General features: G+C 43.9%; 1 protein-coding gene across 1 annotated transcript in view; it reads right to left on the bottom strand.

Annotated features, from left to right (window-relative positions):
- Positions 1-26,990, bottom strand: part of PAK5 (p21 (RAC1) activated kinase 5) — a 115,551-nt gene that overhangs the window by 12,910 nt on the left and 75,651 nt on the right. The window contains exons 3-5 of the mRNA XM_039224428.1: positions 11,324-11,815; positions 10,618-10,751; positions 6,523-6,649 (exon numbers count right to left, since the gene is read on the bottom strand). Of these exons, the coding sequence (XP_039080359.1) occupies positions 6,523-6,649; positions 10,618-10,751; positions 11,324-11,815 (753 nt within the window). The remainder of the gene's footprint in view (positions 1-6,522; positions 6,650-10,617; positions 10,752-11,323; positions 11,816-26,990) is intronic.

The raw sequence follows: 26,990 nt of genomic DNA on the forward strand, positions 1-26,990 counted from the left end.
CTGGGAGCCCATAGGACATGTGCCTCAGAGCTAGTCCACGCAAGGACAAGAGGGCAGGGTGTTTCTACAGCAACTCCCCTGACTTGATCCTGGGATGCTGCTAGGGAGTGTGAACATTAATTCTATAGAGTTTCTAGCCTGCTGTGTCCTGGGAGAACAGACTGCAGTAGCTAGACAAAGTCCCCAGGAAAAGGGATGCCAGTGGTGGCACTGGGAGGTGGAGCTAGTGAGCACTGACACAGGGAGTCCAGGGAAGATATGGGTACGGCACCAACAGCATCCTACAAGGTGCTATTCACCCTCATCACACCACCGCCATTATTGCCATGTGTGAATTCAAGCACAGTGTTGTCAGATGCTTTGATTTTTTTTAATGTTTATTTATTTTGAGAGAGAGACCGAGAGACAGAGAGAGAGTGAGTGCATGAGACCAGGGGAGGGGCAGAGAGAGAGGGAGAGAAAGAGAGAATCCCAGCCAGGTTCCACACTGTCAGCGCAGAGCCTGACTGGGAACTTGATCCCATGAACTGTGAGCTCAGGGCCTGAGCTGAAATCAAGAGTCAGATGCTTAACTGGCTGAGCCACCCAGATGCCCCAGATACTTAGATTTTTTTTAAGGAAGACGGGAATCTGAAATTTTCTATGAAACCTCCTGATTCTTAAATCGTGGCAATCCAATTTTAGTTAAAAAAAGAAAAAATGGGACACCTGGGTGGCTCAGTTGGTTAAGTGTCCATCTTTAGCTCAGGTCATGATCTCAGGGTTTGTGGGTTCGAGCCCCGCATCAGGCTCTGTGCTGACAGCTCAGAGCCTGGAGCCTGCTTCAAATTCTGTGTCTCCCTCTCTCTCTGACCCTCCCCCACTCACGCTCTGTCTCTGTCTCTCTCTCTCTCTCAAATAAATAAAACATTAAAATAAAAGGACCATAGGGGCACCTGGGTGGTTCAGTTGGTTGGACCTCCAACTTCAGCTCAGGTCATGATCTCATGGTTTCTGAGTTCAAACCCCACATCGGGCTCTAGTTCTGACAGCTCAGAGCCCGTAGTGTGCTTCAGATTCTGTGTCTCCTTCTCTCTCTGTCTGTCCTCTGCTCATGTGCTCTCTCTCAAAAATAAACATTGAAAACAAAAGTTAAAAAAAAGGACTATGAAAATCACTGTGTATGTCCCTTTTCAATATAGGCACTGGGCTTAATAGGTCATGAGTTTGAGTTCCATTCTAGCCAATGAATTTGATAAAAGTTAAATCACTCACTGTCTAGTGGCTCCTAAGTATCATCTCTCAAATGCAAGCCTTGGGCCAAGGAGAGATCATAGATACATTTATTTAACTCTCAATTGAAAAGGTGGGGAGACCATCCTCTCTGAGCACCTACCTTGTACCTGGTTTACTTCTGACCGATTTTACCCAGATTACTTCATGTAATTCTTGCAACCACTCTATTTATTTTCCCTTTCAAACTCCAAATACCACATCCCCCCTTGCTTAACATGAATTGATGACTCACAAGACATTATTTCTGCCATAGAATAAGAGTGAATGATTTAATCTGGATAGTGAATAATTTCCCTTCTAGTCTTTGAAGAGGACAGAAAGGATGTATCCTTTAAAAAAACAAAACCTGAGCAATTCACTATCTCTAGTTTTTTTTTTTATTTTGAAACAATTCTAGATTCATAAGAAGTTGCACAGAAATGTGCACCCAGTCCTCCCTACTGCTGGCATCTTATCTGACTGTAGTATAGTATCAACACAAAAAAGTGATGTGGATACAGTCCACAGAGCTTGTTCAGATGTAACCATTTGGACATGAACTTATTTATGTATGTAGTATGGGGGGTGTGTATATACTTCGCAACTGTTACTTTGTAGGCTTGAGTAACAACCACCACACTCCAGGTACCCAACTGTACCTTCACCATAAGACTCCTTGTGCTGTCCCTTTTACGGTCACCCTGCAGTCCCTCCCCCCTGCAGCAACTAAGTCACTGTACATCTCTTTAATTATGTTATTTCACAAAGGTAATATACATGGAATTATGCAGCACGCATCTTTTTGACATTGGCTTTTTTTCCCGCTAGGCACAATTTCCTTGAGGTTCATCCAGGCTCTTACATGTATCACCGGTCCATTCCTGTTTCTTTTTGCTGAGTGTTATTCCATGGTATAGACAAATCTGTCTGTTTGACCACTCACTCTGTGAAGAACACTTGGGTTGTTTCTAGTTCTGGGTTTTTATACATAAAACTGCTCTAAATATTTGTGTGGAAGTTTCTGTGTAAAAATAAGTTTCCATTTTTTTCCTAGAATATATGCCTAAGAATGCAATTGCATGATATGTCCATTTTTAGTTTTGAAAGGAATGGTTTTCCAGAGGGGCTGTACTATTTCACATTCCCACAGCAGCGTATGAATGAGGGGTATTATTGTTATTTCTCCGTTTAGTCATTCTGACACATGTGAAGTGGCATCTCCTACTTTTAATTTGTACTTCTCTAAGGGTTAATGAATGATGCTGCACATCTCCCAACAAGAAAACTTAGTATATAGGTAGTGTGACAATGTTTTCCAGAAAAAGCCAACAATCATATTCTCTAGCCCACGAACTTTTCTAACCATATGACTCAATCCTCCTCCCACTGGGAAGGATTTTACATTCCCTCCCCTGAACTGGAAACGCTCTATCTGCAGTGCACATGGCATTAGGGGACTTTGAAGCTGGGTCAAAAAATGCCACAAGTGCTTCCATCTTGTTTTTTTGGGACACTCACTCTTGAAGTCTGGACTCCATGCTGTGAAGAAGGCCACCCAGAGAGAGAGGTCACATTGTAGATGTTCTGGTTGATGGCTCAGCTGAGTACCTAGCCACCAGCCAGCCCTTACTACCTGACATGTAAGTGAGGAAACCTAGATGCAGCATCTCACCACAAGTCAGAGTAGGGCTGGCCAGCTGAGCCCAGCCAACCTCCAGGGCCATGCAAGTAACTTTTAAGACCCTAAGCATTGGGGTGATTAGTTACAACAATGACAAGTAAATGAGAATGTTTTCTCCACAACAAAACTTCATGCTCTAATAGTACAAAACAAATCAGTATGAAATTTTCTTGGTGTAGCCACACTCTATCTTGGGTCTCATTCTTTTTTTTAATTTTTTGAGTAGTTTACTTATTTTGAGAGAGGGAGAGAGAGAGCATGTGAGCAAGCCAGGCAGGGACAGAGAGAAAGAAGAGATGAGCGAGGGGACAGAGGCAGAGAGAGGGAAAGAGAGAACCCTAATAGACCCCACGCTGTCAGCACAGAGCCCTATGCAGGCCCTGGTCCCATGAACCCAAGAGATCATGACCTGAGCTGAAATCAAGCATTGGCTGCTCAACCAACTGAGCCACCTAGGTGCCCCTCAGCTCTCATTCTTTATTAAAAAAAAAAAAAAAAAAAAAAAAAAAAAAAAAAAAAAGGTTTCCTTTCTCTACAGAAACTGAAGAAGCCCACTGGAGTCAATACTGTGTGTTGTTCTGAAACGTGAATGAGCACGCTCTGGGCAACACGGCCAAGAGTCACAGCATGTGCTGCCTGTTGCCTCTTCTGGAACACTCTCACCCCTGACAGTGATAGTGCCTACTCCCTCAGTCTCTGCTGTAGCATCATCACCTCAGAGGGGTCTTCTCTGCCCACACACCTCCACTGCTTTCTATCATAGCCTTACTCGGCTTCAATTAATTTTAGAAAACTTAGTGCTTATCACCGCCTGTCTGGAGATGATTTTATTTGTGGATTTATCCTGCCCCCACGCCCCCAAAAAGCTTAATGAAAGTAGTGGTTTTGCCTTGTTTGCCTGTAGGACCTAGAACTTCCCCTGGCACAGAGCAGATATTCAGCGAGTACTTGTGGAAGGAGGGAGCGAATAAACCCCTAAGACTAAAAGAACTTACCACGTGCCAGCTCCCAGAGCGCTCCTGCTGGGTACACAGAAATGCAGGCCATGCTTGAAGCATCACTTCTGCCCTCAAGAATGACACTGAATGATTTAATAACCTTTTATACATTGTGGGGAGGGGAGATCTTTAAGCTGATTAGGCAATGAGCCGTCTTAGTCTCATGTCTGATTTTGACACCTGACATGTATTTGCAGCAATGAAGCCTTTGTCATCAGCCTCCAGAAAGCCTGGCTTGAAACTGCCCATCTTTTTCTTTCTTTCTGTAAGCACCAGTCCCAGGACCAAGCTGTGGGGCAATTCAGTGCTTTGCAAATTGTGTTCTGAGGTCATGGGACCTCACGTAAGTACTTTAACTGAGTCAGGGGAAGGTTCCAACCCATTTCCCATAGCACCCCCGCTCTCTGGGAGAATGTGCAACATGGACACATACCCTTCTCCTCCCTGGACCCGCGTCCCTTTGCAATGTGACTGCATCTTCTCTCATCAACAGGTAGAGTCTACTTCCCAATCCCGTGCATCTAGCCTTCACTGTGTGACTTATTTTGCCCAAAGGCATTAGCAAACAAGATATAAGCAGAGGGTTCCAAAGTGTTCACTGAAGCTCGCCTCTCTTGCTGCTCCTGGGAACTTCGTCACAGGCACCGTGGGAATGAGCCTGGCATGGTCTGCTGGGAGATGCGGAACACATGGCCAGTGCTGGGAGGAGTGAGGCCATCGGCAGCCGGCTGGCCATAACTGTGAGAGCGAGCTCAGCTGATGCCACATGGAGCAGAGATGAGATGTTCCAGCAGAGGGCAGCTCAAATGCTGACTCAGTACTATGAGTGAATACATGGCTGTCCTTTTAAGCCACTATATGTAGAATGGTTTCCTATGTAGCAAAAGCTGACTAATGCATACTCCCATATCCTCTTTTTCTAAAAAAGCAAAATTCATGGGGCCCCTGGGTGGTGCAGTAGGTTAAGCATCTGAATCTTGATCTCGGCTCAGGTCATGATCTCACAGTTCATGAGTTCAAGTCCCATATAAGGCTCTGCACCATGAGTGCAGTGCTTGGGATTCTGTTTCTCCTTCTTTCTCACCCTTACCCTGCTTGTGAGCTTGCTCGCTCTCTCACTCTCTCTCTCTCTCAAAATAAATAATTAAAAACTAAAAAATTTCAGCTCCAGTAATGCAAAAAGCAGGACTTAAAAATGCCCATTAAAAAATAATTCCAAGTTTGCAAGTTTACAAGTATGTTATACAGAGAAATATGAGGAAACAGAGGAAATGGCATTAAGGGTGATCTTTATTCTGTCCTTTATACTTTTCTGAATTTCCTGAATTTTCCACAATAAACTTGACATTCTTTTCAAAACAAAAGAGATTTCAAAACCATCTTTTCCCTTGAAAAAAGCCAAAGTGCTTAGGCAGTTTCCCCTGGCTGCCCTCCGATCATTCCTGGGCAATTCTGATGCAACATGAACATTTTCCACATGGCTGATATTGCTGAGTTTTAAAAGACAGGTATATCAAAGGGACAGCTGGCTCCCTGCATGCCATGGCCATTACCTCTGGGGGTAGTTTCCTGGAGGTTAAAAGGGCCTAGATGATGAAATTATGTGCTTCAAACTCTTCCATCTAACTAAGACTGCCTTGAAATGTCAACTTCTTCTTCCCTTGGCTATTGTATTCTATATCCTTTTGTAACACAATGTGGCTGATGAGTTTCAGCAGAATCCCTTGAGCAGGCTGTAGTAATAGGAAATGCAGAAATCTGGGCCTGGGGATAAGCTAGTGGAATGGATATCTTTTGTTTGCCTTTCCAGATCTATTCTCCTCCCTTCTTTGAGCTCTGGGAGGTCAACCTGTATTGACTGTACTGATGGCTTCTGACTGGGTTCAGCCAATGGGGAGCACTAGTAGGTGACCAGAAGGATGGAATGGAGTAAGGTTGAACATTCATCCTCCCAGCTCCCATCCTGCAGATTTACCATGGTCTGTCTTCCACCAAAGATCAGACTTCCCTCCAGGCGTCACTCTTTAGACAACAATCCCTATTTTCAGATTCCAGTAGCCAATTCCCTGCCTCACTCCCTCAGGCAGGGGACAGTAAGAGTGGGACTCCACTCTAGAGTACCACACTAATTCTCATGACTTGGCTACATCTGCTCACACCTTTATTAAACTCTCCTCAAGCTGTCTGCTGGAGTTTGTCATGTGTTTCCTGCAGGAACTCTGAGAGATATATGGACATGCACAACCCCACAAATAGGGTGGACAAATCCCCAGAAAAGTCCTCTCTTCTCCTCCAACAAAAAGGAGAACATGGAAGAAAAAGAAAAGAAATTTTCATAGTTTCTATTACTTCCTACACTCATTGTTAAAGGGGAAATTTATCCATCAAAGTCAGATCAGAGAATTCTGACTAACAGGATGATACAGAGAGTGGTAATTTCCTTTTTGGTAACCCTTCTTGGAAGGGCAGTGGGTGACTTGTGAGCAAGGAAACATCGAATTATGAGAAAGTGTTCTTTGGAGGATGATGCCCATGACAGACAAATTGACGAGGTATAAACCATTGGAGAAGCCAAACATGAAATCTTACCCGGCCATCACTTGTCAGGAGGATGGAGTCACTCTTTATGTCCCTGTGAATCACTCCTTGATTGTGAAGGTAGGAGAGAGCTCTCAGAACTGACAGACAGACAGTAGCTATCTGTTCTTCATTCATTCTAGAAAGGAAATAACACTTAAGGAGCAAAGACAGGTTTAAGAACATCTCTGAAATGATCAAGAGAGGCAGCTCCCTTGGTTTTACTGTGACAGTCCACACTCTCCAGCCCATGTTTGGAAAATCTACAGGCAAGGACAAAGAAGTCTTAGAATCTGACTCCCAGAACCTAAGGCTTGGTGCTGACAATGACATGGACCAAATATAAGACAAAGGAAAGAGACCCCCTAACTGCTGGCTTTTGGGTCATTAATGAAAATTATTTCCTTAGGTTTTCATGGGTAATCCCTTAGGTATTGACAAACCTCCAGAGTCCTACAGAGAGAGTGCAACAAGTTCCAAGTATGCCTGTTAGGTGCCCTTGACCAAGCTCTTTTAACTTCCTCTGGTCTCTTTTTTCCTCATCTTGGGAAATGGGGACATCTATGGTTCTCTTCAATGCTGGACTCAGATAACACAGTCTTTGGATTTCAAAAATGCCCTAGGATTAGCCCTACCTCTAGGAGTTGGAGATCCCTGTTGCCTTAGGTCCTTCCATCAAGAAGAAAACTGGGGTTAGTTAGTCACTAATAACTAAGCGTGAATGGATGATACTTGAACAAAAGGATCTGGGAATGAGAAAGGCAAGCACGGCACTGGAGATGTGCTCCCACATTTCATTGCTTTACCCTTCTGAAGAAGGGTTCTGGTTTCAGAGGAGAGTGAGGTCAAGTAACCTGCCCAAGGTGTCGCACAGCTAAGAAAATGACCACATCATGATTCTAATCCCACCTGTTTTTGAGTTCAGACCCAAAAAGTCCCCATGGCATCACACTGACATTGCAACTCATACGAATGGCTTTTCAGCCATTGAGGAACCAGGTGGGAAGTATTATTTGCACAGCAGGGGCTGCTCAGTGCCCTTAAAATGACCCAGGGGGGCATCTGGCTAACTCATCTGGGTATAAAACTTCCTCCTTCTCACAGAGAGTATGTAGCCTAGACCAAAGAGCAAATGTGGAAAGAGCTCATAAAGCAAACCATCATACAAACAGAGCACACTGTCAGGAGAGACAGGGGGTATAACTGACCAGAGCCCAAATTTAAGGACTGACTTGGAAAATAATCCCAAGTAACTCTTAGCTCAGCAGGACAAGGAAATGGATGACCCTGAATTTGTTTCAGTCTTGTTGATGTCAGCAAATGCTGAGTAAAATTAGGATTCAAAGTAAAATCCAAGGAGATGGTCAATCGGGAGATTGTTGAGGGTATAAAGTGGATGGATATCCCTTCTCTTCAAAGAGGCTTCTTCCAGCAATGCATCCTACATTGCATGCAAAGTCTCCTACAAAGGCATGCAAAAAGAAATGGTCTTGTCTGGAGGAGTGGAAACCTACAACTTCTCTGTTCTCAGGTTTGTATGAGTGGACTGGTCATTGTGCTGGACTGCTTTCAGATGGCAACTCTCCCATAGGCCCACAGCAAAGCCCTCAGAGGTTTAGAGCATCGTCAGCAGGGATAAGCTCAAATACACAGTAAAAATAATTCATGAGCAAGAATCACCTTCTCTAATAAAATTCATTTTTCTTGGAGTCCATGAGATTCAAGTTATTTGAAGCAGGTATACAGATTACTTACAGGTCAACTATAACAAAATTTAATCGAATATGAGCTCCCATCACTGACTGAAAAATCACTTTCAAATGGCATATGTGACAAATGCTACTGATCATGAATTCAATGGCTTTGAAATTTTGATACAGGACCCACTGTAGAAAGACTGCACTTTCCTACTTCTGCAGGAAGGAAGCCTGAATTGGGGTAAAGATGCCTCAGTTCTGGATTTAATTCCAAACTCAAATCCTGGCTCCATTTTGTAGAGATGTGTATAAAGGTTACGTGAGTTAATAACGTATGAAGTGCTTGGCACTTCTTTTGTCTTCTAGAACCTTATGTTCCCTGGAAATCAGTAGGATATAATTTAACAAGATGCTAGGGAGGGCTAAAGCTTTGGTATGCATAGGAAATGCCTGAGACTCTGCATTTCTAACAAGCTTCTAGGTGATATTGATGCTGCCATTCTCCAGACCACACTTAGAGTAGCAAGGGGTTAGATATTTCATCAATCATTCAATAAAGCATTTATTAAATGTCTTGTACAGAAAACTCTTTGAATGATTTAAGGATTAAAGTCTAAATTTAGAATTAAAAGGATTTCAAGTTCCAAATATTCAGTGTTCCTTGACATACACCTTCTCCCTGCTCTCTGGAACTACTCTGCCTTCATTGGAAAATTATTGACAAAACTGGATGGAGAAAATTAGAGAACACAATGGATTTCAGAGAAGCTAGCTCTTAAGTGGATCCCAGAGACACAAAATAAGAACAAAGAGAGAGCTCTAGAAAGACATGTATAGCTATGTCTGAAGCTCTCCAGGGCAAGAAAAAAGTCCTCTCCTTTAGACATATTAGTATTAATTTAGATGTAAGTCACATTTGCCTTATGCCTAGATTTCTTCAGTATATTTTCCTCTACAAGTTAAGATGATCTTACATATGTTTTGGGGTGGTTGTGTCTTATATCTATACCAATAGGGATCTGCCATCTGAAAGGTTGGTGATAAACCTTCAGTGTCTTCCCTCATGTTCTTTTGTTTTTAGATAGTCTACTACAGACTGAGAGCTATAGGGGTCACAATGGACACATCATCTGATTTTAGTGGAGAAACAGCAGCCTATTCTGTCCCTCACAGTGTCTCCCAATACCTTCTTGCTACTTTGCTTCCCCCCATGGTTCATCTGAATTCACTTATGATTTAGGCACCATCAGCTAACATTCAATGCCTCTCTTCTTGAAAATGATCTCACCACACTTTGGAGCTTTATTTACTACCAAGAACAAATTTAAAGCTTCCCAAATGTAATGTGGTTTTTAAAAAAATATGTCTGTTCCTTAGAACCTTGCTTCTCCAAGGTGGTCCATGAAGTAGGAGCATTGGTGTCATCTGGGAGCTTCTTAGAAGAGAGTATTGTGCCCTTTTCTATTGAATCAGGATCTGCATTTTACTAAATTACCCACGGGCAATTCATATGCACATTGAAACTTGAGGAACACTGTCTTAGCACATACTGTGCCTCAAAGCCCTTTACCTCCCACCTGCCATCCTAATAAACTCCTGTGTTTCTCTCAACACTCATCTTGGTTATCAACTTATATTGGGAATCTTTCTTTACTCTCCCTGTTAGAGATATTCAGGTATCCTTCTTTGCTACTTTTATACATCTTTCTAATTCTGCACAGGTATAATAACATATTTATTTCTAACCTGTGGCTTCCTTGATGGAATATATTTGAGCCTTGATAATTTGTACTGTTGTATCCTCAGCACTCAGGAAAGAGCTTGGCACATCAAAGGTGACCAATAAACACTTCATGAAATGACCACAACTGATACATCAGGGAAGAAAGTAGCAGAGGTAACAATGACAATTAACCATTGTTACTTGCAAGACTATTTAAAAACAGAATTGAAGAATTTCTATTATGTAGGTTTCTTATTATGGCATAAAACTCTGACTAATCTTCCACCTGCTTCCTCCTTACCCAGGTACCCTTGGTGGCACGAACACATAGCAATCGCATGGCAACTTACAATGAAATTCAGTTTTTTAAAAAAATATGTAGGAATGGGAAATTTTATTACTTGGCACCAGAAGCCCATTCTCAGCAGCTAGCTGATTTTAAACCGTTGTGTATTAATGAATTTCTGGAGTGCAAGGAGAATAGAATGTTAATTGAATGAATGAACTACACATACATGATATTACAACAGGCACATAAGGAACATAAAGAAGAAAGGGCATCCTATTCCCTGACTTCCAAGGGCTTACAGTTTATAAAGAGTCCATAGAGATGGCCAGTGAGGACTTACCCTGGAGAAGAATAATAAACATTTGGAAGCTTTTTGTCTGGATAATGAAGAGACATACCTGGTATGAGTGACAATGTCTGTCAAGGCACCGCCTTCTAGAAATTCCATAACCACCCAGAGCTCGTCGCCAACAAGGTAGCTGTTGTACATGTCAACCACGTTGTCATGGTGGTAATCCCGCATTATCACAACCTGGGCAAATGGAAAGATGCTTTGTGACTTATGGCGGTGGGATTTGGCTTTCCATTCTCTTGTGGCCACCGACTGAGCTTCCCAGGCACACCTATTTATTGAGGTGTTTAAAAAATGGCTATAAAGGTATATATATGGTATCACCACCATGTGTAAAATGGACACACACACACACACACACACATATATCCATGTAGACAGTGTATCATGAGGCTTTGGAATCTGCTAGAATTCAAATCCCAGATCTATCATTGACCTGCTCTATGACCCTGGGCTAGTCACTTAACCTGAGTCCAGGTTTCCTCGTTGCTATGGCAATAACTTTGGTCTCATAGGGTTGTAGTGCAAATCAGGCCAGATCAGTGCTTAGCACAGTGGCTGATCCACATGAAGTACTTTATAAATGTGGCAGCCATGCATGCACAGAAAAAGATCAGAAGGATTATGGGAGCACTATTTTTGTATTCGTATTTTCATTGCTTTCTAGTGTCCTACACTGTATGTGTAATATTTTTGAAATGGGAAATAAATGTTACATGGGACAGAAAGAATGATCTGAACATACCACGTACCTCATTAAAGAGCAATTCTCGTCTCTGTTGCTTACGGAGGTCCATTTTCTTCACTGCAACTTGTTTCCCTGTGTGTTTCTCGGTTGCGATGCACACAATGCCGGTTGACCCTTCTCCAATTTTGATAAAGTTGTCCAAGTATTCCCTGGGGTCTCCGGGGCTGACCACCAGCTGCAGAGCAGCCCGAAATTGTTCATGGGACACCCTGGAGGGCTGCTGGTCTGAAGAAGAGCCCCAGCTGGGTGGAGGGTAGGTGCAGGATGAGATACTCAGAGAGCTCAGGTAAGAAGCTGTGGAGATGTACTGTGAACTGGTCTGCAGGGAGGGGTGGTGGTACAGTGTGGCTTTGTGGTACCCAGATGGGTACTGGTGGCTGCTTGAGGAGTAGCCCGCTTTGCTTTGACTTTGAGGTAGTTTGGCGGGCCCCCTGGGGTAGGTGTCAGACCCTGACAGCGGAGGGCTGAGGACCATCTGTGCTCGATCGTAATCCACCTGGGAAGACAGACACGGATGGAGAATATTCACATGCTAGATCTGAATGCCACAGTCAGTGAGTCAACCCACAGCTGGCCTGAATGAAGAGTGTCATGACACAAGAGGGTTGTGTTACCTTGTGAGGTCCCAGGTTGCCCCTGCTTCCACCACTTACCTACCCTCTAATCTCCCCATTCAGCCTCTTTCTTCCCCTTTCCTTACTAAGATCCCCAGAAGCAGACTATGAGACCCGGCTTTGAATATAAGTGGTGGGAGGTGATCTCAGGACTTATGACGTGAGACAAGGAAGGGAAAAAACAGTAAAGGGTGAGTCATAGAGTCTGATGGTTAATTTTATGTGTTAATGTGGCTAGGCCATGGCATCCAGTTGTTTAGTCAAAAACTAGTCTAGATATTACTGTGAAGGTATTTTCTAGATGTCATTGACATTTAAATCAATAGATTTTGATCAAAGCAGAGTGCCCTCCATAAAGTGGTTGGGTTGCATCCCATCAGTTGAAGGCTTTAGGTAAAAATATTAAGGTCATCCACAGAGGACATTGTGTGTGTGTGTGTGTGTGTGTGTGTGCGCGCGCGTGAGCGCGCGCGCATACACACACCTACTGGTTCTGTTTCTCTGGTGAACCCTAACGTGCACGGCAAGCTACCAATGAAGCAGGGAACCTAATTCCACTAGGAAGCCTTGCATCTTCGGAGACTATAAAGCACGTCCCTTGGAGTTATGCCATCTGAGGGGCAGAGAGTGGGAATATTTACATATGAGCTCCCTTCAAAAACACTGTTTAACATCTGTTTCCATGGGTACTAGTTTCCTGGAGCCTCTGACCTACCATGTTCAGGCTGGGTAGTCTCCAGTGGGTAGAGAATGCTCTTAGACCAGCATTTCTCAACCTTGGTACTACTGATCTTGGGGTTCAGATAACTCTGATGTGGGTGTCTGCCTTGGGTACTGCAGGATGGTTAACAGCATCCCTGGCCTGTACCCGCCAGATGCCGGGAGCAGTTACTTCTGCCAGTTATGACCAGCAAACATTTCTTGAGATGTTGCCAAATATCCCCAGAAAATGGGCAAAATTATTCTTGGCAGAGAACTACTGCTTTAGACAAAGGAAAGCAGTGTTGGCAGACGGAAGCAATAGGTGATGAAGGGATAGGGCTGGGCACCAACTGTACCCACTGCTCCTAGGAAAAGGCATTCTCCCCCCTCATTGGAACCACAGGGAGACTTTTAGTTAAAATGTGTCTTATCCAACATGTACTTAAGCCTTGTTTTCTTTTTTGGGAATAAAAGATCCCATTTGTCATTAAAGGGTGTCAGTCTTCAATGAGAAATTTCTGGGGTAAAAGGCCTTTGCCCATGCTTTTGAACTCATATACTAGAGGGAGGATGTACTATCCATACACATAACCTGGCAGATATATGTAGAAGGAAAAATATGGCTCCCTGTGCTAAGCAACTTTTCAGTATGGACCATAAGGTAAACATGTGCAACGCTCTCATCAAATAAGTAGAAACATAATTGAGAACAGCCAAATTTTGCAGGGCTGTGTGTCTGAAAGGAAATTTGGTCACCCTAGAAAAGGATTCTGGCAGAGAACATTTTACTCTGGTTATGAAGAATGGACTGAGGGAACTCAGCAGAGGAGTATAGGGAGGGCAGACAGAACAAGGGTAGGGGAAGCCAGTGAGGGGTTTATATGATCCTCGGTGTACATTTCAGCAATCGCTCCCTGAGAGGGATAGTGAAGGATCTCTGACCAACCCTGGAATGACTGTGGTCGTGAATATACCACATCATACCATATTCACAGCCTTGCCCAGGATAGAATGCACTAATCAATCAATGCACTTGTATGTAATAATCTGATGACAACACAGTGCTGGGTACACAGAAAGAGCTCAAAAAAGATTTTTTGATTAGACTAACACAGCACCCTAGGAAATCTCTACACTCTACTGGGATGTACAGGAAATGACATGTATGTGCCCCCACACCTCATCCACCTCAAGGATCTAGATCTACTCTAATATATGGATACCGGCTACATGTAGCTACTTAACCGAAATCAATAAAAAATAAAATTAAAATAAAAAATTCAGTTCCTCAGATATATAAGTCACATTTTAAGTATCCAATATCCACCACATTAGACAGCAGAGATATACAACATTTCCACCACTGCAGAAAGTTCTACTGGGTGGTACCTTTCCAAATAAATTCATTGCTCCCATGTAGTACATTCATGAAGTCCATTGATTAATCTTTGAGCAACTGTTAGTTGCTAGGCACCATTGCAGGTGCTATAGGAAGGTCCTGCAATAAAAAAAATGGATGGTATTTCTGCCCTATTGGGATTTGCATTCTAGAGGAGACAGATAATAAACAAGAAAACCCATAAATATACAATAGGCAGTCCAGTAGTAATATAGATATGAAGAAAATAAAGCAAAGGAAGGGGCTTGTGGTTAATGCGATGACATCTTGGATGTAATGGCCAAGGAAGACCTCTCTGAGGTGGTGCCATTTGAGCAGTAAATTGGGTGACATGAGGGAATAGGACCAATGTCTATGTGGGAAGGGTTGTCTGGGGAGAGGGCACGGCATACCCAGGATTCTAGGCAAATACAGGCTTGAGGAACAGCACAGAGGCTCTTCTAGTGTGAAGGGGAGTCAGTTTGGAAAGATGGCCAGAAAAGCAGCGAGGGGGCGATTGTGTAGACCATGGCAAGGGCATTGGCTGTCACTCTGAGGGAGGTGGGAACCACTGGAGGCTGCTGAGAAGAGAAACATGAGCTTGATGTTGATGTTGAGCTTGATGTTGATGTTGACCTGCAGGCTGGAGAAGAGACCTTTGTGGTAAAAGTGGAAACAGGGGTGCCTGTTAGCTCACTGTGGTCCATGTGAGTTTTAATTGCCTATTATAGGGGCGCCTGGGTGGCTCAGTCAGTTAAGCATCTGACTTCGGCTCAGGTCATGATCTCACAGTTTGTGAGTTTGAGCCCCTGCATCAGGCTCTGTGCTGACGGCTCAGAGCCTGGAGCCTGCTTCGGATTCTGTGTCTCCCTCTCGCTCTGTTCCTCCCATGCTCATGCACTATCTCTCAATAATAAATTTCTAAAAAGTTTTAAAAAGTTAAAAAAATAAATTGGCTGTTATAGTTGGAGTAGTCCCCTCCCACGGTGTATCAGGCTCATCTGTGTGACCAAAAGAATACAGTGGAAGTGACAGCAAGTGCCTTCTGTGACCAAAAAAGATATTGTGCCCCCTCTGCCTTCTCCCTTGGATATTTACTCTGATTTTCTCCTGCTGCCATGACTTGAGGACACAAGAATCCTACAGAGAGGTCCAAGTGCAAGATCTCCTGCCAAGAGTCAGAAACTTAGGCCTTCCACCAACAGCTATATGAGCCATCCTAGAAGTGATCACCTGGTCCCAGTCAAGCCTTCAGATGACTAACCCTGGCTGACATCTTGACTGCAACCTCATGAGAGTTTCAAGGCTAGAATCATCCAGCCATGTTAGTCAGAGAGAAATGACCCACAGAAACTCTGTGAGGTAATAAATATCTATTACTGTTTTAAGTCATTACATTTTGGAATAATCTGTTACATGGCATGAGCTAACTATTACATGGGGGAAACCAAGAGTTCTGGCATGGCCATGTTAGGTCTGGGAGAGCCATCAAGCAACCATGCAGATATGTTGCTTAGGTGACTTAGACATGCTTTGCATCTAGGAGGGAGACGAAGCTAAGGAATGCATCGGAGCATCACTGGTGTTTAGTTGGTATTAAAGCCATGACATTGCGTGTATAAGAGAAAATCCAAGGACCCCAACATTCAGAGACCAGAAAAGGCAGGGGGATGTTGCATAAAGGAGCAGAGAAGGAATAGCCAGTAATGCAGGAAAGAAAGTAAGGGACTAGATGGTCCTGAGTCAAGGTAGGAAAACATTTCAAGAAGAAGTAATGATGCATATTGAATGCCACGGAGAACTGAAATAGGATGGGGCATGGTGCTCATTGGATGTGGCAACATGGTGGTCATCTGGAACAAGGCAGGTGTCCTAAGCTCCTGCCTCATCACACGTAATGAACAGATTCCTCCTCCACAAGTCTGGCAGTAAGAGCTGAACACAAGTTGGCTCCTTAAAATTGCTACCATGACACCATTCTCACTTCTTCTGCACTGTTCACTGGCTCCCAGATGACAGTGCTGGCCTGTGCACATCCAGCAGTGAAGTCCTTCCCAGTCATGAGATCACAATCTACTCAGGTGAGTTCACCACTCAGGCAGCCTTCCCCCATCCAGCAGGAATCAGGGTACTGTGAAGCCAGGGCCCTGTCCTGGCTGCTCAGCAAGAGAACACATGCTTTTGAGGAACATACTTAGGGTTCAATTCGGACTCTGATGGCTTTAGTCAAATCACTATGCCTTTCTGAGCCTCAGTTTCCTCATCTGTAAAATGGGGATCATAAATACCTCCCTCATAGGATTTTTATGAGGCTAAAGTATGGCAACTTAGAGTAACCTAAAGTTTAAGAAAACAGCTCTTGGTTCAAAAGTTGTGTGACATGGGGCAAGTTATTTAAACCCCTGCACTCCAGTTTTCTCATCTGTAAAATGGGAATCGTGATAGTAGTAACTACCTCTTTAGGTCATTGTGAGCTCTGAAGGACTGAATGCACATCATAGGATTTGATTAGTGATTGGCCAATATATTCTATGTGCTGGTATCATTATAGAAAGTCCTTAGATAGTGGGAATGTAAAAGAAAAGAAATAGTAAAATGTTTTTTAAAAGCCCAGCTAGGGGCGCCTGGATGGCTTAGTCGGTTAATTGTCTGACTTTCGCTTAGGTCATGATCTCGCGGTTCGTGGGTTAGAGCCCCGCATCAGGCTCTGTGCTGACAGCCAGCTCAGAGCCTGGAGCTTGCTTCAGTCTGTGACTCCCTCTCTCTCTGACCCTCCCCTGCTCACGCTGTCTCTGTCTCTCTCTCCTAGAAATAAATAAAACATTAAAAAAAAAAAAAGAAAGAAAGAAAGAAAAGAAAAGCCCAGCTAGTAGTTTTTGAATATAATGTACTGGTAGCATGTGTATTCCTATACTAATGTATAACATACCCTCAAAACAATCAGAAAAGATGCTTTTAATTATAATCTATTGAACACTGTATTATAATTAAGATGCTGTATTTGAAATCATGCTGAAATCTGGAAGCCGCTGGATTTGCCCTATGAACGGGGAAAACTGGTGTGTTTCTGTGATGGGGGAGGGGGAATAAAATGTCAGTGTGAATTAAACAACTGGGTTCTTCCCTTAAATGAAGTTTGAGATTAGCCAGGCCCAGGCTAATTACAAGGCCAGCATGTGAGGAGGAGTGAGGTCTCTGACTTTTCTCTTTGCAAGTATGTCCTGGGAGCTATCACATGGCCTCATCCTGTGGTGTCTTCCGTGGAGAACTGGCTCCTGGACTTTAAGCGAAATTGAATTCATTCCCCACAAGCATGTATAACTGATCTCTGAAGATACATTAAAAATAAAATGGCTGTATCCAGTAGGAATCGCAAACACCGCTCCACACTGCATCAGGCTACTTTTCTTCTTTACCGACTGTCAGCAGCATTATCTGAGTCTACTCTTAGCAGCCAGCATGTGGCCTAAAGAAAACGAGGATTGCCTACAGGAATGGGACCATTTCCAGTCAGAGCCGGAAGGCTGAGTTATTCGCTGGGAGCTAAACGTCTTTGAAATTAGGTCTTTGAGACAAAACCATGCTATTGTTTTTCATGGCTGCCAGTAAGAGGCGCAGACTAAAAAAAAGTGATGGATGAGGAGCAATCTCTCTCACAAGAGACAGTTTTTTAAACCAGACTCGAGGTGGACTTGTGGAAGGAGAATTGACTGCCTCCAGGGAGAGAACATGTGGTCGTCCCTCTGGGTTTCCATCCGTTCAAGGAGAAGATGACAGACAAATTGTTGACTTTGGGAAGGAGAAGTGAGTGACCCAGCTCAGGTTCACCATGTTGCTGACCTATAGCCTTCAGTTGGGTCATTAACCCACCCACTGTGGGTTCCACGATGGTATTGCTGGCTATTTGTGGCAGTCTCATTCTTTTTCACTCTCAGAGTCAAGAAGGGGGCAATTTATCCCATTTTATTGTGGATAAAATGGAGCCTCTGGGAGGTGAAAATACTCCCCCTTCCTCCCCGCCCCTGCCACTAGCAATCAAGGCAAATGGCCCCATTCCCCCAAGAGGATTGCACAACCCAGTTCTTTTGCTCAGGTCAGTCTTTCACTCACAGGGGGAGGGTGTCTAGATGTTCCAGGTGGTAGGAACACAGGCACCACAGACTTGCTTTCTTGCCTGCCTTGGCATTTCTACCATTAGCTGTCACCTCTCCGCTCTGTGTAATCAAGGTCGAGGCACTCATTCCTTGAAAAAATGCAGGGGCATGTTACTGGTAGCCAAAGCAGGGCCTCTTCCATTAACCAACTGTTCTGTTACAAGTCTATCCCTGTAGGAGTGGTACATATGAATGTTAATGATGATATTTGACATTTGCTGAGTGTTTCCCATGTGCCAGGACTGTTTTAAGCACTTTATATATACAGATAGATACATTTAAACCTCATGTTACACAACAAGATAGGCCCTATAATTGTCCTTTTTTACAGATAAGAAGACTGAAGCACAGTGAGTTCAAGCAGCTCATACAAAGGTCCCAAAGCTCTTTAGAAGTAGATTTGGTTGAGGCACCTGGCTGGCTGACATCAGCTTAGGTCACGATTTCATGGTTCGTGAGTTCAAGCCCTGCGTTGGGCTCTGTGCTGACAGCTCAGAGCCTGGAGCCTGCTTCAGATTCTGTCTTCACTTTCTGCCCTCCCCACCCCCCACCCCCACACACATGCTCTGTCTGTCTGTCTCTCTGTCAAAAATAAAAGTAAAAAAAAAAAAAGTAGAGTTGGGATTTAGATCCAGATAATGTCACTTTAGAACTTGGGCCTTTGATATGTTCTCAGAGATACCCCTCAGTGATAAAAAGGTCAGGACAGAGGTGGACATGGTGTGAAAAGGCAATTACAGAGCAAAAGCCTGGCTAAGGTGTTTCACCAGGGGCTCAGGTGTCTGGGATGCCGGGAGCAGAATGCCAGAAATGCAAGGGCCAGAAAATGATGAATGATAATGCTTGGGGTGGCAGGGGAGGTGAAGATAAATTAAGTTGTTTTTTTTTTTTAAGTCTTGCCTTAGAGAAATCAGCTCAAAATACATAGCAAAGAAATAACCATCACAGTGAAATGAGCTGATCATCTATGTACAGAACTCATCATTTTCATTTTTGCATTGACCAGACCAGAACTTTGTGTTCACCTACAATAATGCCCTTTTGCTAAGAAGAAAGCAAGTCCAAGCTTTCTTCTGTAACAAGGCCTCATGGCCCTCCTACGTGGCTCTTAAACTGTTCTAATTATTTCGTTGTCCCACTCTAAATCATCTTTCCCTATATTTGTAAAAGGCGAAAGATTTATTAGATCTGAAGAGAAACCAGAGTCCCATGATACCCTATATTTGAAAGTGGGTGAAAAAATCCAATTTTGTTCAAGTATATTGTTTTGTACAGACACATCCATGTCTGTGCGTGTAAGCAAGCCTTTCAAAGGAGTAAAGCTTGACTGTGTGATCTTTTTTACAACTCAGTCTACAATACTGTAGAAAAAAAAAAGGAGCACATTTAGAGTATAGTATCTTGAGACAGATATAGGTTTTAATCATTTAGTGAAACCACAATGCAGTAGAAGTGGGCCAGTGAAAGGTACAGATATTTAATGAGCAAATCCAATGTGCCTCCCACTACCCACACCATTTCCAAAAGATCTACGTATGTGGTTCACCTCTGAAGACCTTATTGCAAGGGCACAGAACTAGAGGCAGGGGTGGAAGTGACACCGAAAAGGCTTTCTTCTCACCCCTCCCGAGAGAATGGTCCTGGGATTTTGTGAAAGAGTAACTTCATAGGAATGAGACCATGGTCTACATACTTTTGAGGGGGGACTTCCAAATGGCAAGATGTAATAGCACAGACTAGACCGTGTTGCAAATTATCACCCAGCCTGCCAAAGTGCTTAGCTGCGGTGCTACAAGACCATTAACTGTTGCTGAAAATTGAGTACATTCTGAAAAGGAATTTTCTCTACAGGAATCTTTAAAAACACTAACAGAACTTATATGCAGTCTTGGTTTCCTTCCTCTTTGAAATGGTTAATAACATACATTCGTGGTTTAGTTTCCACGTTTTAGTTTCCTTTTAGTATACCACACAAAATGATTCTTAAGGAAATGTACCCTTTCATGTCTCTACTCAAACTCAATCAAATCATAAGGGCACAAAACAAACAAAAGGCTTCTTATAAGGGCATAAATAATCCAGGGCTAACAACTCAGCTGTACTACCCTTTGACAATGAGCACAGCATCTCCAAGGATAAGGTCAGACACAGACTTGTGATGTATCAAAATTATAAATAATTATAGCAATGAATTCATTTAATCAATCAATTTCACCAGTGGTACGCTGGGGTGGACGGGGCATAAAACTCCACACAGCTATCAATTGCTCCGATTACAGCTGGCTGTCAGCCAGAATTCCCCTGATCCATGTTCGTTAAATGCACATTAATCTGAATTTGGCAGTGTAATCAAGGACCTAACTGAACTGTGAAATTGAATTCTGCAGTAGAACATCATTTGACCATTTTATGCCAAGGATGGGGGGGGGGGGGAAGGTTTGGTTGAGGGAGGGCAGGAGAAAGAAAAGAAGGGGAAAAAATCCTGAGGCAGCATCTCTTTGTTCACCGTGGCCTTCAGTACAGGTGACAGAGAGGCTGTGACTAGGTTGTGCTGGATTGGGGGATGGGGGGGGTGCCTCTGTGTCTGCAGAATGGGGACTGCGGAATGCTCAGTGAAAGATGGGCAGTCTCTCTTTCCACTTTCCACTTCCCATGGAACTACAAGGGATGGGAGGCAGCTGGCTCCAGTGTTTGAGTGAGATGCTCCAATACACCTTTTCATAGTACAATAAAGCAAAGAGACTGCTCACCTCAAAAATGAAAGAGCCAGACTGGGCGTTGTTCGTTCTACATGAATCAAATGTGGGATAAAAGTGAATCACAGGCCTCTGTCACCTGAACAAGGAAAGGACGTCTCCCATTGTCCTTACTTGACTCAAAGGGAAGTGTAGCCATGCCAGCCTCAACTTTGGGAAAGGAGAATGGCTGCCTGTAAGAATTCCAGGGAGACTCAGTAACTAGCTTTCTCTGCAGGGACATTTTAGAGGCTGGCAATTAGGGGAAAGGGATTCACATTAAATCCTGTGACTTGAATATGTATTTACTCTCATGTGTCCCTCTGGTTGTGCTCTGCCACGCCAATTCTCCCTGCCATGAGCAGAAATGGCACTGATGGGGGCTATTCCCCCCCTGCCCTCAGGTCAAGGGAAGTTACTGCATCCTAACAGAATAGTAGCTGCTGCTCCTGCTTGAGGTAAGGCTTCGGCAAGTGCCCAGCCATGGTCAGTTTCCTCCGATTTACTTATCATTTACAAAATGGAGTGGCCCTATTTCATATTTGCCCTGCCTAGATGACAAAGGGACACAGCACACAATATGAGCTGCCATTCAGCTCTGGTAAGAGAAACAAGCGTATGCTATCACTGCCAATGAGCCATAGTCATGAGCAGGTCCTACTTGGAACCTGAAGAATCAAGGTGTCTGCTTAAGGTTCTGATGCAGGGGCCTTGGGAAGTAGGTTACGTCCCGGATGGTCAGACACTCGCTGGATTTCCAAACTGCTTGTAGCAGGGAGCCACACACCATATGTGTTTTGCAAGGAAATCTCCCACACCATGATTCTGGATTCCTATTTAGGCATGTAGGGACTTACACCTTATGATAGGAAGGTGGAAGAGTCGTGCTTTACCCTGCCTTACAAAATGCATGGCAAATGCACACCAAGAGAGCATGGATAAGTGGCTTATGACTTCTACAAGGAGGCAAAGCCTAGTTAAGGAAATGTATCAGTCTGTGATCTGCAAGCTTAAGCATACAGGTATTTCAGGCTCTTCCTCCACCTCTGAATTGGTATATCCAACCAGCTCCCCATCCCATACTCCTTCCCCGCTTGCTGCTCCAAACATAAAGAATGTATCTTCTGTTCAAGAACAGATTACTATGGCTTGAGCTTGGCCACAGCCTGCAGCTACAGGGGTGAGGAGGGGGGTGTCTGCACATCTGGGGATTGGATCCCTGCTGCAGAATATGGCTCAAGAGTGTCAGGGCCTCCGAGGCAGCCAGAACACATATTGCCAGGTTAGATAAATTTCATTGTAATTTGGTAATGGAAAACTCACTCATAATTTACTTTGAGCCACAGGAGTATTCATGGAAGATATGTCCATTCATATGCAAAGGACCCCTAAAGTCTTCCTGCCAAAGGGACAGATGTCTGAGATGTTCTGCATCACCTCTTTGGATGTTTTATGAGCCGAAATGAACACCCTCTAAGAGCCTCTATGTAAAGAAAAAAATCAAAATAATACCCATTGTTATATTAAGCGATTAGCACCTCTCTTTCCTTCTCTCTCTTCCCCTGACCTCTGATTTTTGTTGCAGCTCATAAGATTTTACCAGCATTGCCATGTTGTTATCCATCAGGCTCCATAGGATCTCTGAAAGTGTTCAGCTGGGATCCTTAGTAGCTATGGAGCTGAGGTTTTGCTCCTGGACCTTGGCCGAATCTGGGTGTATAAGTGTGCCACAAAGAAGAGTGACTCATTCCATTACTGACGCAGGAAGACTGAGCACACCAGCTCAGCTTTTTCCTTCCAGGTAAAGCAAAGGGACAGCTGAGCAGTGAGAAACCATTGCACTGGTGACCCCAGCAGAAAGATCTGGGGAATCACACCAGTTTTCTTGTACCCTCTCTCTTCACTCAGAACCCCTTACTATGTCATCTGTTTGGGCTGTCCTGGAGCTTTGCTTGTCGCTTTGCTGCCCAGTGCAGAGCAGATGCTGGGGGTAACGTGGAGGGGTTGGCTGGCAAGAAACCATCGTAACTGGAGATGCGGTTACGTATAATGATTCTTGGTTGAATGCTGCTAAGTATTCTGCTCTCTTAACGTCTGGCCTCCATGGGCAAGTCTGAGGGTTTCATGGCCATCCTAGAGAGCAGAGCAATTGGTAAGGTGGCAAAATTGGGGTCCTTTGGCCAGCTCTGTCACTCAGGAGTCACAGGGCCTTGAGGAAGGCACAGAGCTACCCTGGACTTCTTTGACTCGCATCTCTAAGGTGAGGGACAGCAGTACTTATGAGTCTGTGAGGACAAAGTCACATGGAACTTGTTCCCGTATTTTGAAAAAAATGTAAAAGATTACACAAAGAGGATGTTTCTATGGCTGGTGTTAACAGATGTGGGGACGTGTTTTCCAACCAGAAATATTCCAGGGAATAGGGGCTAACACTGAGTGCCTGCCATGGGATAACTCCTTTACATTTACTGATCTCTTTTAGTAAGTTCAAAGTAGGTATGGAAACACTCTACAGATGAGTGAACTGAGGAATAGACAAGGTCATAAAGCCAGTAAGTGCTTAAATCCAGAGAATCCGATTATAGAACTTGTGTTCTTAAACATCTTCTGTAATGGGTGAGAACATCTGGATTGTCATTCACAAAAGAGAATAACACTGTCATTCAAGGTAGAGTGAGTACATATGAGTCTCAGGGATCATTACTCTTTTTTAAAAAAATGTTTTAACATTTTTCATTTTTGAGAGAGGGAGACACAGAGAGTGCAAGCTGGGTGGAGGCAGAGAGAGGGGGAGACCAGAATCCAAAGCAGGATCCAGGCTCAGAGTTGTCAGCACAGAGACTGACATGGAGCTTGAACCCACAAACTGAACTGTGAGATCATGACCTGAGCCAAAGTTGGACGCTAAACCAACTAAGCCACCCAGGTGCCCCAGGGATTGTTACTCTTATGGCTGCTTTTTGACCAGTGCTACCAGTTTTTTGTCCACAAATCAGTCTGGGTGACATTAAGGAGCTTCTTTCACCCTACTAAGAACAGAGAGAATAAAAGACAGTCCCCATGTACTCCAAATCCATTTGTGACTCATCACCCATTTCTCACCAGCAAGGTGAGGGCTGCCTGTCACATGCACATCTGGGCTCCAAGGTCTCATAGCCATCTTTATCCTCCTCAGTTTTCTTCTGTGGAAATAGGAATGTTCTGGAATATATATAGGCTTTGGAGTCAGATGAACCTAATTTTGGATCCTGACTCAGTGGTTTGCCTTCATAGCCTTGGGAACTTGGTAAAGACTTGGCCTCTGTCTTTCAGCTTTCTCACGGTAAAAGGGAGATGATCCTGAAATCTTCCAGAATTGCCACGAGGGCTCAAGGGGGTAATGCTTGCAAAACACTTAGCACAGTGCCTGGAATAAGGTAACCCTCGGCTTCATGTCACAGCCACCATCTGGCCACATGCTACACATACAGATGCATGTGTGTATTCATAATTAGGCTGCCGTAACTATTGATTTGCATAACCCTCACACAACATGGCTGTCCCCAATTTATAGGTAGAGAAGTAGAGTTAAGCAATTTACTCACCCAGTTGTAAATGGTAATGTCAGGACTCAAACCCAGGCAGTCTATCTCTAGCACCTGCACCCTTGAATGCCAAAAGGTACTTGACAAATGGTTAGCTGTGGAACTGTAGTTTTCAACTGGGATTGAGTTTGCTCCCTGATGCCCCATAGGTCATTGGACAGGGCCTGGAAATATTTTGGATGTTACAGGAAGAGATGCCACTGGCACTTAGTGGAAGAAGCCAGGGAGGCTGCTAATCATCCTACAGTGACAGCGTCCCCCCCCCCACCCCCCCACCAAACAAAAAACTATCAGGCCCAGAATGTCCACAGTGTCGAGGCTGAGAAACCTTGTTTCCTCTTATGTACGAAGCAGGCAAGAATTGCTGTCTTCCAGAACCGTGAGGCTCCACAAGGCAACACGTGTGTCTGGCAGCACACGGCAAGTGCTTCGTGGACTGGCTGAAGTGTGATTGAACCAAAGTCTTCTCAGTGGCTGGGGCCAGAGCAAGGAATGGATTGCTGGGTCAGCACCGCCACACACGGGCTGGCAGCTGCCTGCTCCCCAGAGAGCACACGAATGAGCAAAATCAGAGGCACGGTGGCGCTATCTCTAGTCAGTTTCCCTCCCTGTAAAGCTGACTTTACAGCCGAGGAGGGTGCAAAGCATTCTCCCTCCACATCAAGCTGTTTTTTCAGTTGTGTGGCGTGAATGGATTTTGTTTGACTTTACTCCTCCCCACTTCCCCCCGCCAAGGTTTCATCTGCCCAGCCGCAGCCAAAAACATTCACAAGTAGAGAGACAGATGCCATATCTACAGATCTGTAACATCCTTGATTCCTGTCATGTCAACAGGAAAATTCGGTAGGCAGATAACACTAGAGGAGTTATTTCTGTGAGTTAATGTTAGTATTTTTTCTTCTTCGGGCCAAAATGTAAAACTGGTGTCTGTCTGTCTGTCTCTATCTCTCTCACACATACACATATCTCTCCTCCTCATCTCTGCTGTATCTGGAGACCCACACAAATTTGATCCTTTCTCTTATTATTCGAGAAATTACCCACCAGCTTCTAGGACTTTCCATGAGGCAAAGCCAAATTATCTGAGTCGTGATCTCTATTTCTTCCCTCAGCAGGAAATCCAAATGTGATTGGTAGATTTTTAAGAGTACAGTTCTAAAGACACAGGCACCAAAATCTTTTTAGAGAGATGCTATATTTTCAATCAAGTAAATGTTTTAATTACTAACATGCCTCCCACCGCCTGCCCTCCCACAAAACCTGCCCGTGAATTTCTTTCTCGTAGGTCTCCTGTGACATGGAAATGCAGCTTGCTCCTTTGGAGCCTTTGATTATAAGGGCTGAAAAACTCTTGGGAGAAGTTCCCAAGGGTGAATATGTTATTTATTTATTTTTTTTCTGAGCCACAACATTTTCCGCATTGTTTCTGTTACAGATATATCTTTTCTGAGACACACTGCTTTTCTGCATTGTTTCTGGGTTTAACAACACCAGATTTCAGAGCAGGTCTGCTTTGCTTTATAGTTGGAAGTCTGCAAGAAGGACCCAGCAAGGAATGAAGCAAATTATCCCCTCCCTCCATCTTCTTCCTATTCCTCTGCCTAGCTGCGAGTTCTGGTGGCCACTGGGGCCCCTCATGGGTTTTACTGGCAAATGCAATTAACCCACTGCAATAATATATGTCCACATATAGGGAAGAGCACAGGACTAGGAAAAACACCAGACCTGGATTATGTCTTTGTTTTGCAACCAACTAATTATGAAACTTTACGTATGCCACATGACACTCTGGACCTTAGTATTTCCTTTTGTGAAATGGGTGGGCAGGGGCTGTTGAGGGTTTTATTAAGTCCCAAATGCCTCTAGGTATTAGATTAATGGGGAAAATGAATGAAGTGGACTGAGCAGGACCTCTCCCCTCTCATGGGTCAGCCTTTGCCTCCAGCCAATTCCATTTCCAATGCTATGTGAAAATGTGTGCCCAGGCATGTCAGATCATCCCAGTTTTTTGTTTTTTTTTTTTAAGAGGAGACTGAAACCTAGAAGTTGAAGATGCTAAGTGAAATATCTTGATTTTTCAGAAGCTGGAGATGACTATTTTGTGGACCCAACAGGTCAATGGGCCAAATATGGCCCTGGGCTGAATGGCTATTGGCTCTGGACAAAACTTTCTCTATGACCTTGACACAAACAGCTTCCCACCATAAATGTGCAACGATACCACATACGCACAAATCACATTTGACCCTAAATAGCCAAAGATATCCTGAGAAAGAAGAACAAAGCTGGAGATTTCAAACTATATTACAAAGCTATAGTGATCAAAATAGTATGGTACTAAAATCAACGTACAGAAATCGGTTGCATTTTTATACACCAACAATGAAGCAACAGAAAGAGAAATCAAGAAACTGATCCCATTCACAATTGCACAAAAAACCATAAAATACCTCGGAATAAACCTAACCAAGGATACAAGAGATCTGTATGATGAAAACTATAGA

Source organism: Hyaena hyaena, unplaced genomic scaffold, assembly GCF_003009895.1.
Source record: "Hyaena hyaena isolate Hyena2069 unplaced genomic scaffold, ASM300989v1 scaffold_16, whole genome shotgun sequence".
NCBI lineage: Eukaryota > Metazoa > Chordata > Mammalia > Carnivora > Hyaenidae > Hyaena > Hyaena hyaena.